The 15,549-nt window shown below is 36.6% G+C and overlaps 1 protein-coding gene across 2 annotated transcripts in view; it reads right to left on the reverse strand.

Annotated features, from left to right (window-relative positions):
* CNTN1 (contactin 1) overlaps positions 1 to 15,549 on the reverse strand; it is a 230,812-nt gene that overhangs the window by 127,458 nt on the left and 87,805 nt on the right. For both annotated transcript variants that reach the window (XM_065886561.1, XM_065886563.1), the window contains 6 exons: positions 12,830 to 13,036; positions 9,413 to 9,512; positions 9,078 to 9,259; positions 5,724 to 5,848; positions 4,947 to 5,064; positions 1,091 to 1,241 (listed from right to left, as the gene is read on the reverse strand). In XM_065886561.1, coding sequence (XP_065742633.1) covers positions 1,091 to 1,241; positions 4,947 to 5,064; positions 5,724 to 5,848; positions 9,078 to 9,259; positions 9,413 to 9,512; positions 12,830 to 13,036 — 883 coding nt within the window. The remainder of the gene's footprint in view (positions 1 to 1,090; positions 1,242 to 4,946; positions 5,065 to 5,723; positions 5,849 to 9,077; positions 9,260 to 9,412; positions 9,513 to 12,829; positions 13,037 to 15,549) is intronic.

The raw sequence follows: 15,549 nt of genomic DNA on the forward strand, positions 1-15,549 counted from the left end.
AGTCAGACATATTACCTATAGAATTTAATGTATTCAGGGAAGCAGCTGCTGTCCTTGCACACCCTTCCCCAACCACAGCTTTGTCTCATGCACAACCATACTTGTGATTATTCTAGTAAGAAAACTGTGTTGCCATGTGTTCATTCCATATCAGCATGGCACAAGTTCAAGTTCTGGCTTGGAGATGACTGATACATTTTCAGAAGGTCACTTTAACCTTTCCAGGCTTTAGATACATCAAAACAGAGATAACACCCACCTTACATTCTTTGTTGGATTACTGTAAAGATTTATCTTTTATACTTTTGCTAGAATACTTTTTTAAAGGCAAAAACTACTTTTTTCCTCCCTTATTTAAGTCTTTAGACAGATTTCTACTACTCTTAGATGAAGCCACAGAAAATGTTGTTACTAATGACCTGGCTTACTATGTGTCATCCCTTAAAACTGTTCTCCATTTTATTCTAAAGACAGCCATGTTGGTTTTAGTTCTTACATTCCTTATACATCCTCTGCTCTCTGCCTTAGGGCCTTTGCACAGGCTGTGCTCCCTGCTTGAAATATTTGCTGCTCCCCAACCTTCACATCCCAATTCTCCTCTTTCCCAACATTCCTTCTCCCCATAGATAGTTAGGAAGATTAGAAGTTCCTGTTCACTTCAGAAGAGGGAAGAGGTGATTTGTACTTTAAAATCACCTTTTATTTCCCTACTGAAATATTTAATAGGCTAATTGCATAAAATTAAATCAAATATGAATGGCTATAGAAGCCCTTGTTAGGGGAAAAATTATAAAGACCCTATTTTATTTCCCATAGTTAATTAGTTTTGTGGCCTTGGGCAATTTGTCACAAACCTCTGAGCCTCAATTTTTAAAATTCCTTATAAACTCTAGAAGTCTAAAAATTGAATTCTGTTTATAATAGGTACTGACAGTGATGGGCATTTCTGTTTACCTTAGAGCTGTGATATCTTCTGGGGAGAAAAGTTAGAACAAAAATTATTTACACTATGAATATGAAAACAAGTTCTCTACAAAGTAAACTTTCCCAAGTACTGAGTTGCAATCGGATTTCCAGTTTCTGGACTGACCTGCTGCTATTGACAAGCCGCTCTGTACCTTTACTCCATAAAAATTTTGGTTTGGGTGCAGCTTTAGGTTTGCATTCAATTATAACTCTTCCTCCTTTAGCAGCCAGGATCTTTTTCTTCATAGGATTCATTTCAAAAGTTGGAGCCAAAGCTAAAAGAAAGTAAACTATTATTTGTCTCTTTTGCTAAAAAAAGAAACAGAAGTTTCTTCTATACTATAGCATCTTTTATTCCCTTTTGATTAATAATCAATAGAAAAGATTAATCTCACCAAATGTTATCAGCAATGACCAACAGACATTCCATGCCTAATAATAATAATTGTTTTCTTTTATTTAAAACTTTATTGAGGTATATTTTACTTATCAAAAATTTACCCATTTTAAATGTATAATTCTTGGTGATAATTGATTAATTATCACACATTTAAGTTGTAATCAAATGCTGTATGAATATTTACCTTGAAGGTAATACCTAATTCAAGTGTCTTGACTCAGTTGCACAAGGGAAGTTAAGTGAAAGGATAGAGGAAATTGAGCAATTATTAATATTGACACATATTCATAATCTGTAATCATAGTTACACTTTGAATGAACTGTCCCCAGCTTACAGATGAAAGAACTGATATCTATTAAGATTATATAATTTGCCAAAGGTGCCACAGGCAGTAAGGTATAAAATGGGATTTACATTTGAATCTAGATCTGTCTGATTTGCAAGCATGCTCTTTTCAGTAAACAATATGACTCCTCCTTCATTATACAAACATTTATTGAGTACCAACTGCATGCAGACACTATGAGATGCCTTAATAAACAGAGAGACCCCTGCCTTCAGGACCAACCTACAAACAGTTATGGGAATGATGTTTTCAATTAATTGAGAAGTACATAATGCACATGTAGCTAATCCTTACTTCAAAGTACAGATCAATAATTATGAAAACAGGCTATAGAGTCTCAAAATATATTACTCTCTTGATGATATGCTCTAATTTTCTTTAGTTTCCCCACATCTAGCTCATTTCTCAATCTCTTTGTCATTTTGCAGACTCCAGGAGGATTCCATCTTTTTATTTCCACACATCCCAATCATCTATAAAACTGTCCTTTCTGGGGGCTTTTCTAGGCCTAAGTATATCTTTATCCAGGTCTTGACCCTTCATCATCTAGTCCCATGATTCTCAAATTTTATTTGTGCAACATAATCATCTGAGGATCTTGGTAAAATGCTATTTAATAGATCTGGGGTGGACCTGAGATTCAGCACTTCTAACAAGCTCTGAAGAACACACTTTTTATAAAACTGATTTAGGTTATCCCATTGTTCTTTTAGTTTGAGTTTTTATAATTGGAAATAAATAAGTAAACAACCAACCTGTGTTGTACACCTAACACAGCATGTGGTATTTTGTATAGGCTAAATAAATATTGTGGGTGACATATTGCTTATAAAATGAGAGAAATTTTCATCGGATTATATTTAGAAAGTCTAAATTTATCTAGAAAATAAGACTTTTTTCTGAATCTGTTCAATCTTAATAAAATCGTTGATTTGGTGCAGTCATTTAAATGACCCATGCTTACCTAATGTTTGAATTTCTAGTGACAGAATCTAGACCATGTTCATGTATACATACATATATATATATATATTTTTTGTTCTTTTGTTCTTTATTGAGCCTATTACAGACTAGTATCTGGTGCAGAGTAAGCACTCAATAATCATTTGGTGGATGAATAAATGAATTAACTAAATAACTCAGGAAAGAAGAGAGAGAAACACTGTTCCTAAAGGTAATAAACAAAAATAGATTGAAACAAATATAAAGATGGTCAGGAATTAATCTCAGTCTCAAAATGATCAATTTGCTTAATTACTGCCTTAATAGATTAATGATTGCAAGATTTAGGTTTGAAGACAGAAAGATCTTTCAGTCTGAGCTGTTAAATTTTCATTTTCTCTTGTAATATATAACAATTAACAAGAAATTTTACAGAAAACAAAAGCATTTACATTTGGAAGGAATTGAAATTCACCTCATATCTTCTCTAAGAGTCAAAATGATTTCATTGCATTTCATACCAAAGTGATAGGGTATGAAGCCTAAGCCTAAATGTTTCCTTGATACCCAAAGAAACTAGATTAAATATATTAGCAAGGAATTTTGACTTTAGGGGGAAGAAATGGAATATGATACTCAGCATTATAAGAAGAGGCAGGAAAAGTTAAAATCAAGAAGGCCTCAACTCTTTTTAAAGATAGCTTTCTTTAATACTTTCTTATAACTGTCTCAGTGTCTTTCATGTGTTTTTAGTGTTACTCAAGTTGCAGTGATACCAATGTTTTAAAAAATTTCCCTTTGGTGTTTCAAGAATAAAAGAGACTGCACTGAGTCATTGTTTTATCATTTCAGTAATCATTTCTAGCAGAGAAATCCTGCCCACCTGATTCATTACTTACAATATTCCTAAACTTGGTGACAGCCACTTCAAATAGTATGAAAATTACATGATAGTATGAAAAGGACATGATACTTTTAATTAAAGTAGTTGTACTGAAAATAAGAAGAAAGTAAAAAATCTCAGAGATTTATGGGATAAAAATGAGAAATTTAATAGATGTAATGGGGGGAAAGTATGTAGTGGATTGTGTCATTCTTTAGAACAGTAAATGTTTCAGGAGGAGATGATGTGAATGAGTGAGAAATAATTCGGTTTCAGACATGCTGAGTTTGGGATATCTGTGAAGTTACCCAGATGACCATTTCTACCAAGAAGATTTTATAGTGAGCTTGAAGCTGAGGATAAAATTCTGGGCCAGATGTACAAATTAAGGGGTCCTTGATAGTTAATGTGCAAAGAAGATATCATCCAGGTTTTTTAAAAAATTTAAAAATAATAATAATTGAGGAATAATATTATAAAATACATGAAAGAATGAGTAAGAAAATGGAATGCAACCAGAGGAATGGAACTCTAGAAGAGAGCAAGATTTCCAACTGAGCAGGGAAGGGGTAAAAAGGAAAATGAAGGCGATCAAGACAAAATAATCTGGGAGGTATCAGAGCATGGTATCACCAAGGACAAAAGAGAGGAGAATTCAAGAGGAAAGCATGACCAGAAAGAGAGGCAGCCTGAGGATATGCACACACACACACACACACACACACACACACACACACACATGCACACGAAGAAAGGATGTCTGTTGAGGGCAGAGATAAAGGGATTATTTTGGAACAAGATACATCGTCCTCTGGATAAAGAGTATCAAAAGGACAAGTGTAGTAAAGATTCAGATAGTTTTGAAGAGGGATGGGAAGTTGAAATATTTTATTTCAGTGATTTTCAATTTTCATGGAGAAGAAAGAAAGTAATATGAAAGTAGGAGTGAGTGTGGGGTAAGGGGATTGAGGAATGTCTCGAAGGTTTTCAATAGCAATTTTAACCCAGGGACCCAGGGACTGATAAAGCTACCAAGTGCTAAACACTCATCTGAGGCTGGCTCACAGGCATTGCGGAAGCATCAATCTTCACTAAGTGATGTCCTGGCAGTGTTTAGCTGCCCAAACATAGGAGAGAACAAGACATAAAAATTGGCATGTGTAAAGTTTGCTTTACCATTAAAAAAGTCTTAAAAACCTTTATACTCCATGTTGCCTCCAATTTATTTACTGTTCATGAATGAAAGGAAAATAATAATATCATTCTATTTCAAACCACATTTTAGAAAAGTTTAACTTCTAATTCAAGAAAGTAATGTGAAATTAAATATAATCTGTGTATAATGAAAGATCATTTTAACATGTTGCTTTCTTGCTGATTGTTAACAGAAACCAGAAATAATACTGACCCAAGATCTTCAACTCCGCGTTTGCATAAATGGCTCCATGTGTATTTTCAGCTATGCACTGATACATGCCAGCATTTTCAAAGGTCACGTCATACAGTCTCAATTCCCCTCTATGATACTGGAAAGAACACAAAGTGAAACACATTTTCTTGATAGACTTTAATAGAAATGGTTTCATTTGGGTTTGGGCTTGGTTGTCTTTCCATTTAGGTACATTATTTTTGCCCCCACTGTTAACTAAGTCTAGTGGAGTGAGGTTTTCATGGTATGGGGAAGTAAAACCCACTTACCATGCCCAGTGGCTCTTGTTCTATTCATCCTACAGAGAAGAGAGTCCACCTTTTTCCCTCTTGGCCCAGCTGGGAGATTACAGTGGGAAGGTAGAGAAGGACCCCACTGCTGCTACTTGTCCCCAGGGCTAAAGGTAGGACCTTCATTCTTACCTCTGTTTCTGTGGGGTCAGGGAAACAGTGGCAAGAAAAAGAGGACAATATCAGGTAGTAGAGATGGATGCATAGGAAGAGGGTGAAAAGTGGAACAAAGGAAACAATAAGGAGAGAGAGAGAGAAGGTAGACATAAGATTACAGAAAATGTTTAAGCTGAAAAAAAGACACTTTATGTTCACTTTCTGGTTTTTTCTTTTAAAGGAGACTTTTATATTTCAGGGGCTAGATGCCCTTAATCTATTGACACTCCTGCTAACTTTATCCCAGGATCACCCAGAAATGTTACTGGAACATAGGCTCAAGAACTGCAAAGCACTTGAACATACATACCAAATATCCATTTTTCAGCCATCGGATGGTAGGGATGGGCTTCCCTGTGGCCACACAAGGCCAGTAGAGATCACTGCCTATATCCACCTCTGTGTCATTGATGTGTTCTACCCACTCGGGAAATGCTTAAAAGTAAAGAACATTGAAAATTGTCAAATGCAAGTCAACATTCATCATCATCTCAAGAGGACAAATATTACACTTAGTTGATCTTCCTCTAGAAAATACATCAAATACTCTGTGTGTCATAAAATCAATGATAGAGTCAGTGAAATTGTATTTCTACAGGTCAGCAGGTAAACTTTATCTTACAATATTACAGCACTAGGTAACTGTAATTAAATTCATAATTGTTTTTCTATTTGTGAACCACGTTTTGTTGGAAAGCTAATTCACGAATAGCACTAAAATAATTTATCTTTTTCTTATAATGTAAATCTTTCAAAATTACATATAAGTTTTTAAAGAATTATGTGTTAATTTATTATGTAAGGGGGTAGAGTCTAGGGTACAAGTGGAGATGTTGACCTTAGAGAGCAGTTGAATCTAGAATATAAAGAGATAAGAGTAGAGAAGTAGGTATCAGTAGATGTGGAGTGGGAGTTTGTGAAAGCTCCAATTTAATTACTACCTTTTTCTCTGTGAAATAGGAAGCCAAGTTATTAGCTGAGAGGAAGGTTGAAGGAGGAGGTACTGTGGGTTTGAAGGAAATCATGAAGGCATGAAATGGTCATCTAAGAGAGTGAGAGGTAAGTGAATCTGGAGAAACGTAGTCTAGTTGCCAGGCGACATTAAGGGTCCATTTAAAGTTAATGAGGCTTAATTCAAAATGGGTTAATCAGCCTGGTAGTGCTCATCTCAAGTCATATTCAAGTTCCTTGGTTCTGGCACTAAGGCAGAGAGCTAGATTTTTCCAGGATTAGCCTTTGCCAAGGTAGTAAGGCAAAGTGGAGAGAGGAAAGTGAGCTGAGCAGGTGGGCAGGGGAACGATAATGATTGAACCCAGATTTAGGAAAGAGATGGGCAGGGTTAGGGGACGTCAGAGTAAGTTAAAACAGAGTAAGATTAACTGATTATAGTTGCTGGTAGATTCAAAGGATTGTAGGAATCTGGGTATTGGAGCTTGAAGGTGGTGATCAGAGTGAAATGCTTGAACTGGAGATCGTAAAGGGATTTTAACTTGGTAACAGTAAGGTCTGAAGCATGGCAGTGGGAGTGAGTTGCTGAGGAAGGTTGTAGGACAAGATCATTGGAGGAAAGTAGTTCAAAGGAACTGAGAGGGCAAACTATTGGAAAAGTTATAATAGTCTACATGATTTTTTTTTAATTAATTAATTAATTTATTTTTGGCTGTGTTGGGTCTTCGTTTCTGTGTGAGGACTTTCTCTAGTTGCGGTGAGCGGGAGCCACTCTTCATCGTGGTACGCAGGCCTCTCACTGTCGCGGCCTCTCTTGTTGTGGAGCACAGGCTCCAGAGGCGCAGGCTCAGTAGTTGTGGCTCACAGGCCCAGTTGCTCCGCGGCATGTGGGATCCTCCCAGACCAGGGCTCGAACACGTGTTCCCTGCACTGGCAGGCAGACTCTCAACCACTGCGCCACCAGGGAAGACCCTAGTCTACATGATTTTATGTCATCAAGAATGAAGTCAGGAGTAGAGTTGTAGTTGGTGAGAGTTGTCAATAGTGAAAATCTTAAGGCAATGAGTGGGGAGGGGTGACCTGACATAAGATTGTAAACTGGATGATTAAAGGAAAAGAAAGATAGTCTAGCAATGGCAGTGAAGAGCAGGGAGGCAGGTACTGGCAGTACTGCCGGTTGCTCCTGGGGATGAGGGCTGTGAAAGAAAAATCAGCCACTGCTTGAGTGGTCTACAGGGGAAAGTGTCTTTAAGGGAGAGCCAAGTTTCAGTTAGAGCAAGAGAATAAAGGGAATGTTCAAAGAAGTTGAGAATATAGGGGATTCTGATAATGGACTATGTGCTCTAGAAGCATAGTATAAAGACTTCAGAAGTTGGGAATGAGGGGGAAATAGAGACTAAATAGGACATGTGCAGAGCTCTGTGGGTATTAAAGTGCAGGTCATAAGGAGGCCCTGGGGTCCAAGGGCTTTATAAGGCAAATGAAATGCACAGGGTGAAGGTAAAATGATCCTAATCTTAGTGGACTTTATGAGATGGTGGTGGTGAGGCTGCAAATCCTGGGTCATCGGAGACACTTACTTTATTCCGATATAGACAGAGGCCTGGGGTCTGAGAGATAGGGGTAGGGGTTGGACTTGACCCTGTCACAGTACCCTTTCAACCTTCAGGTATTCCAGTTCAGCTGAGGCATCATCTCCAGTTTTTCCTATCATGTATCTTTTTGATGAGACTAAGGTACCCCTTTGCCATATGCTTTATCAATATCTTATGTAATTTTCCATATCGCACTCTCACTATTTTCTTTATAATTATATATATTGGGGGTATATATTTATTTGACTGTATATGCTTGTATAAATTTGGGGGTTTTATATGATATGACTAGAGTATGAATTCCTCAAGGACAGAATATTTCCTTTAAGTCCTTGCTCCTCTCATAGTGTCTGCCTCTGAGGACACACTCAGCATACATTTGTTGAAGACTTAGATGTTTATTTAGATGTTTATTTAGACCTGCAAACTTCACATTGTGGATTTGTGAATGTATTTGTAGGGATGATTTCAGCCTGAAAAGTTTCAAGCATTGACTGAGAAACAACATTCTCTCCTCCCAAACATAAGCTTATTTTAATGTGTGAGAATCAAACACTTGTGCCAAGAAAATTGTATTAAAGAAAACTTTTCCTTAGACCAGTTGTTCTCTAAGTGTGGGTCCTGAACCAGTAACATCAACATCTCTCAAGAATTTGTTAGAAATACAAATTCTTGGGTCCCAAATAGACCTTCTAACTCAGAAACTCTGAGGGTGGGAACCAGCAATTTGTGTTTTTAATGAGCCCCCAGATGATTTTAAAACATGCTAAATTTTGTGAACCACTGGGTTAAACTAAGTCATAATGCCTAGGTTCTTGTACAAATGAAAAAGAGAGCTTGAAGAAAGTCTACAAACTATATGAATTATATTTTCTGAAAATTATCAATAACACTACTATTGATCCATTGGTGTCCCTATGATACCAGTGGCATAAATTCTTAACTTATATACTCATATTTGTGACTTAATTAGACATAAAGATGAATATTTTATCCTTTTGCATAATGTAATTCACATCACTATTTTTAAACTAATCATTTTATGCTAGTTTTTCAAGTATGAAAGTGGCTTTCAATAAGATATTGATTAAATGTATGGAAAATTAAAACAATATCTCTACCTTGAACATAAATTCTTGCCTGGTGTTTATCCTTTCCTCTAATGTTCTCAGCCTCACATTCATATGTGCCTTCATCTTCTAGCTGAATATTGAAGATCTTCAGGACAGCTCCAGAGGTGCTGATCTCAGCCGTGCTTGGCATTGGTTCTAGGACCTTCCGCCAACGGATATCAGGAACAGGACTTAAATAGGAGAAAGTAAGAGTTAATGGTCCACAATTCTTAAAAGACAATTTACTCTATGTTTATAGCTAAACATTTACAACATTTATTTCCTAACAATACAAAATTTAATGTATTTCTATATATGTTAATAAAAACTGTGAGTATACTTACTTGCCAAGTGCAAAACACTCTAAAGTCACATTTTGGCCCATCAATGCATATATGTCCTTGAATTGAACTACAATATCAGCAGGATATGGTTTTGTTGTTCCTAATTTAAGAAAAACAAAAATATCAACTAATTAGTAAGCAGAGTAGCATTTGTTTAACATTGTGGTTTTTATAGGATTAGAATTGCTTCAGTATGGAAGACTTTTCTCTGTACAAGTACTGGAAAATATCTGATCATGTCACAATGTATAGATTTGTTTATTTATGCATAGTATGCATACAGTATGAATTTTATTAAGAATTTTCAATCATATTGGCTCATTCTGACTACGGTGTAACCAATTTGACTCAAATCACTAAAAAATTCAACAATTCTTTAGGAAGCATCAAATAGGTATAAAACAAGCATAAAATTCAACAATTCTTTAGGAAGCATCAAATAGGTATAAAATAAGCATAAAATACATATGAAACGAGCATCCCAGGTGATTCTGATAAACTGGATTTTTGATCTGTACCTTGAGAAAACATTGACCCAAGGGGCATTCCTTTTGATTCTGCCTCTAAAATACAACTTGGATCTGCCAGGTACTCTATGGGAATCAGGAAAAAAGAGAAAAAGGAAGGAAATGAGGGATAAGGGAAGAAAGAAGAGAGAAGAGTGCAAAAGAAAGAGGCAAGGGAAGAAAGAGGAAGAAAAGAATAAAGGAGTGTCCATAGAGATGAAGGCAAAGAGAAAACAATTTTAAAAGAGGGAAGGAGAGAAGGAAAGAAGAAAATTGTTTATTTAAACATCACCGTGTTCATCAATGACAACACTTCTTTAGCATGTCGGTATTGAAGGATGTAATTCCCTCTATTTACAGTGGAAGAAATAGGCTCAGAAAGGCTAAACACACTGTTTAGTATCACAACATGAGTGTGTATTTTACACTGTATAACACTAGAAAGACAAACAGATACACAAAGACCTGAAATACAAGCCAAAACTAAAGTAAATGCTCTGAAAGAGTGGCAGCCAAAGAGGATTGTTGGAATTATATAGGGGCCAAGGGAATTTCAAGCAAAGAGGGCATTTGAACCAGACCAGTTCAAGTTGAGGAAATAGCATATTATGACACAACTTCAGAAGTGTGCAGGGAATTATAAAAGGTCTAGGAATCAAAATGATATTGAAGCATATGTAGTTGAAGATGAGCTTGAACCTACAACATAGAAGACTTGAAACTGTGATAGTAAAGATTTTGAAGCTAATTTCCTCAATGGGTAACTACTAATAGGTTTTGATAAAAGAAGTAATATGAATCTTAATTTTGGTTTAAGCAGAAGAACTTGTCAGTTTTAAAGGAAGGAATATGGAGAAGAAAAATAGCAGCGAGTCAGAGATCTAAGGGAGTGTGTTTCATAAATTCAGAAAAATAGATGAGGGACTAAACGAGGGCACAGTTGCAGTGAGAATAGAAAGGAAAGGGCAGATCCAAGTTGTATTTTACAGGCAAAATCAAAAGAACTGCCCCTTGGATCAATGTTTTCTCAAGGTACAGATCAAAAATCCAATTAATCAGAATCACCTGGGATGCTCGTTGAACCTGCAGATCACATCCTAGGGGTCTAGGATGGGTCACATCCTAGGTCTGCTGAATCACTATCTTTGGGTTCCACATTTTCCTCAAATTTCCCAAGTGCTTATGTCCTAAATGGGAACCGCTGTGCTCACTGTCCTGAGGATGGCAGTGGAGAGGAGTTGATGATTAAAAATGCTCCCCTGAATTATTGCTAAATGAGAAATATGACAGTACTGCTAAATGAGATGAAGAACACCAGAAGAGGAGGTTTAGAGAGGAGATAAAAGATGTGCTTCGAATATTTCAAACTTAACATCCTTGGGAACTTTCTGTGTGTCAAGCCCAGGATGTAGGTAGAATTCAGGATTAAATATAGGGAAAAGTTTTGGAGATGCAAATTTGAAGTCATCACATAGGGCTACTAGAGAAAAAGGTGTAAATGAGTGAGAATATTTGGAAAAAGATTAGAAAGAAATATTAGAAGGAGGAAGATCTGATGAAGGATACTGCATAGAATTTGTCAGCAAGGCAGGTGGGAGATGAGCGGAGGCAGAAGTAGTCAGAAAAAATAGGAAAAGAAGGGAAAGTTCAAGAGAGGCAGAGAGATCAACAAGTGTCAAAATTCATACAGTATCAGGCCTGAAAATATCTTTTGGATTTAGCAAATAAGAAGTGGTTTCACTTATTCATTGAATACAGAATAATATGCAGAGGGAAAGGAATGGAGGAGAGTTTGAAGATTCAGAAAAGAAAGGAAAGAGTGATGTAGTGATGTCCTTAAATGAATCAAATGGACTGTGAACCAGGGCAACTGGAGGAAGCAGACTGAGCAACAGGAGAAGCACTTCTTCCACCGAGAAAGAAAGAAGCACGGAATTTCGAGGGAAGCATAGAGAAGAAAATTAGGGAAATTTTTACATGATAGCTCCTTTTCACTCTGTGAAGTAGTGGTAAGAGTATCTCCTAAGATTTGCGAGGGAAAAACAGCCAGAAAATATTTATTGAATTCTAACCATGTGACTGCTATCTTGAGAAGAATAATAAAAATAGAATATTTGTGGTATGATGGACTTTTCCCCGTTGTTATATACAACTTAGGGTTAGTGGTAGGAACCAAACCTAAGTCTGCCAACAACAGTGCCAGTATTTCTTCAGAAGCTTGAACTCAGCGATATGAGTGTAGCAGCAGGACTGAGATAAAAATAATGTGAAGTAAGAAAACATATTGTGATCTGATTTCTTAGGAAGTGCTACATTAAAAAATGGAATGCAGTTCATTCAATTGAAGCCTGAGAAAAGGCCAGGCAAGAATGTTAGTGGTCATCAAATATGGCACCACGGTAGTCATACCCTACACTACTTACAGTAGAAAGGCAATTTATATGCTTATTTGCTTCATGTAAATAGTTCCTTAAAAATATCAAAATAATCCAATTGCCTTCTTCCCCCCGCCCCCCAATTCTGTAATCACTATAGTTTGTTTTGATCTAATCATTCATTCTCTTTCATGAATTTACTAAGAAGTAGGATTGGACATGAAACAAAAAGCAGTTGCTGGTGATTCCCATTGTAAATGATATACTGGTATTTTGCTAATGAATTGATTGGTTCTCTATGCATTCCCTGAGCTAGAGGCAACCAGTCCAAACTCAACCACCTTAGGGACACTTCTATGATGTAAATCTTCTCTATGGGAAAAACTAAGGAAGGGCAAGGCTTACAAAGTACGTATCCTCTGTTTGCTCCGACAGAGCAGTCAGCTGTTCTCCCCAGTGGATATCTCTTTTCATTATTGTAAGTATGCCATAAGCAGACAAACTTGCACAAACAGAGGAACAAATATGATACTTACGTTCAGGTAGTGGAATGAGTGGGATAAATTTGCTGAACACGCTCTTTGTAATAGAGGGACTGGATACAAAGCAGGAATAATTCCCTTTGTCTGATGCCTCAACATTAGCAATGTAGAGATTGCCATTTGTCTGAGACACAAATCTTCGTTTATCCATTGTGATAAATACAGGAAATTCATTTAGAAGCCAGCGGTAGCTAAGATCATCTAGAAGAAAATATTGTTGACTAAGTATTAAGCTCTTCTCCAAAAGCAAAGATTTTGTTTTCTAATAATAAGCTAGCCCATAACCTAATGTAGGCTTTTAAAATATTGTTGACTAAGTATTAATCTCTTCTCCAAAAGCAAAGATTTTGCTTTCTAGTAATAAGCACATAATCTAATCTAAGCTTTTGTAGAGCCAAGAAGTTGGAAATAGGCCAAGATAAACTGAAAATTTTATAAAAGCTACTGTAGTTTGAGTGAGTATAAAGTGATGCTAAGCAAATATATCTATCTCTCTCTCAATTATTTATGGATTACTAATTTTTATTTTTTATTTCATTGATGGGCAAAACGAAACTCAGAGAGGTTAAATGACTTGCTTAGAATTTCATGGCTAAGAAGAATTATTATTCTGAATCCAGGTCTAATAATTCCAAATTCCATCTTCCCTACTGCATTTAAAAGATAAAATCAAGATTACTAACCATACTGTGGCTCTATATCTTTTTATTTTTATACTCCTATTTTAAATGATTGATTTAGGAATGAGTTTACATAGCCTATTGTGGCAACATTAAAAAGTGGAAACTACAGAAACAGAGGAAGGCATCTTTTTTTTTTTTTTTTTTTTTTGCGATATGCGGGCTTCTCACCGCTGTGGCCTCTCCCGTTGCGGAGCACAGGCTCCAGACGCGCAGGCTCAGCGGCCATGGCTCACGGGCCTAGCCGCTCCGCGGCATGTGGTATCTTCCCTTACCAGGGCACGAACCCGTGTCCCCTGCGTCGGCAGGCGGACTCTCAACCACCGCACCACCAGGGAAGCCCGAGGAAGGCATCTTATTTGTTTTCTTAAATATTAGGAAGCAGATCATATGGTAACTTTTAACTGTAGGAAATTCCTTTGGCTAAACATACTGGCTGGCTAGGCCAAAAGTTGAATTTCCTCATTAAATTGCTGTTTTTCATGCAGTTTTCTATTCCTGTATCCCCTTCCAGTTTTGAGGAATGACCCCCCAGTAGTCATGTGCAGCAGTAATGTGCAAGAGGGAACTCTGGGCAATGCGTATTTCTCAGTCACAATATGCTGATTCCCTTTAAAACATCATAACCATGTGAAGACAACTGCCACTAGGAAGATCACCTCAGAAAAAGAGGGGATCTCTTAGTTCAAGTAAGAAAGGATTTTAGATGTAAGATGGTGGAAAGTCATCATCTTTTAAAAATGAAATAATCGTGACATGGGGCTTCCCTGGTGGCGCAGTGGTTGAGAGTCCGCCTGCCGATGCAGGGGATACGGGTTCGTGCCCCGGCCCGGGAAGATACCACATGCCGCGGAGTGGCTGGGCCTGTGAGCCATGGCCGCTGAGCCTGCGCGTCCGGATCCTGTGCTCCACAACGGGAGAGGCCACAGCGGTGAGAGGCCCGCGTACCACACACACACAGAAAAAATCGTGACATAATACCCTTTTGCTTTAGAGAACTCAAGGTGATTGGTGAAGCTGCTAATGGGAGTGTGAAAGAGAGCTGAATAGGAAAAACTATAAGAATTGCACACTATATACATTCAGCATGCTTGAGAATAATAATCCAGGGGATTCCATTTAGGTTAGCTATGTAATTTTCTCTAACAATATTATAAAAGCGAATGAAGATGATTATTCTGTTTTTTCATCTTAACTTTTTAATTATAGAAGTTTATTTTTATTAAAATAATAAGAAATACAGATAAAGTTAAAAAGAGAAAGAAAATTAAACCACCATAATTCTCCAACTCAGAGTTATCATTGTTAGCATACATCTTTCTAGGCATTTATATCTGTGAATGATTCTATTATCTTAATTGTTATTCTTATGCTGATTCAAGGTCAGGTAAAAACCACAGGAGAAACAAAATAAGAAGAAACTTTGGGGGCTGCTTAAATTGCTGAAATCAGGTTCTTGGAATTGGGCAACAAATAATTCCATGTAATCTTTGATCCAAAATAATATTTATAGTATATTTTAACAACTGTAAACCTGTCTAATTTTGAAATATTTTTTGTATTCTCACTTAAAAAGAAAATTAATAGTTTTGTAATGATTTCTGCACAAAATTAAATTCCAAAAAGTCAGAAAGAGTCAGGGAAGTATAGATTTCATTACAGAAGAAGGATTTTCTTAGCTATACAATGATTTCAAGATACCACACACAAAATGTATTCAGAATAGTCTGAGTACTCCATAGTTATGTGAATATGGAGAACTGTATTTTAATTCTAGACTAAATATGACTTTGGTCAGTCTATTTTAATTACTGTATTATTCAGTTTCTGTAAATTTTAAGAAAGTTTTCTGTTTACCACTCATTAGAAAAGAGGAATGGGATAATGTTTTACTATTTGAATCTTCAAGGGAGAAACACTAGGTCAGAGAAGTTATTTCCATGATGTTGATAGAAATATAAGTGTTGGACTACAGAGCAACTGGTCTGGCTGATTTAATGCCCAATGTGGATTCTCCAGTTTACTGAGTTATCT

The sequence above is a fragment of the Phocoena phocoena genome, chromosome 11 (genome assembly GCF_963924675.1).
Source record: "Phocoena phocoena chromosome 11, mPhoPho1.1, whole genome shotgun sequence".
NCBI lineage: Eukaryota > Metazoa > Chordata > Mammalia > Artiodactyla > Phocoenidae > Phocoena > Phocoena phocoena.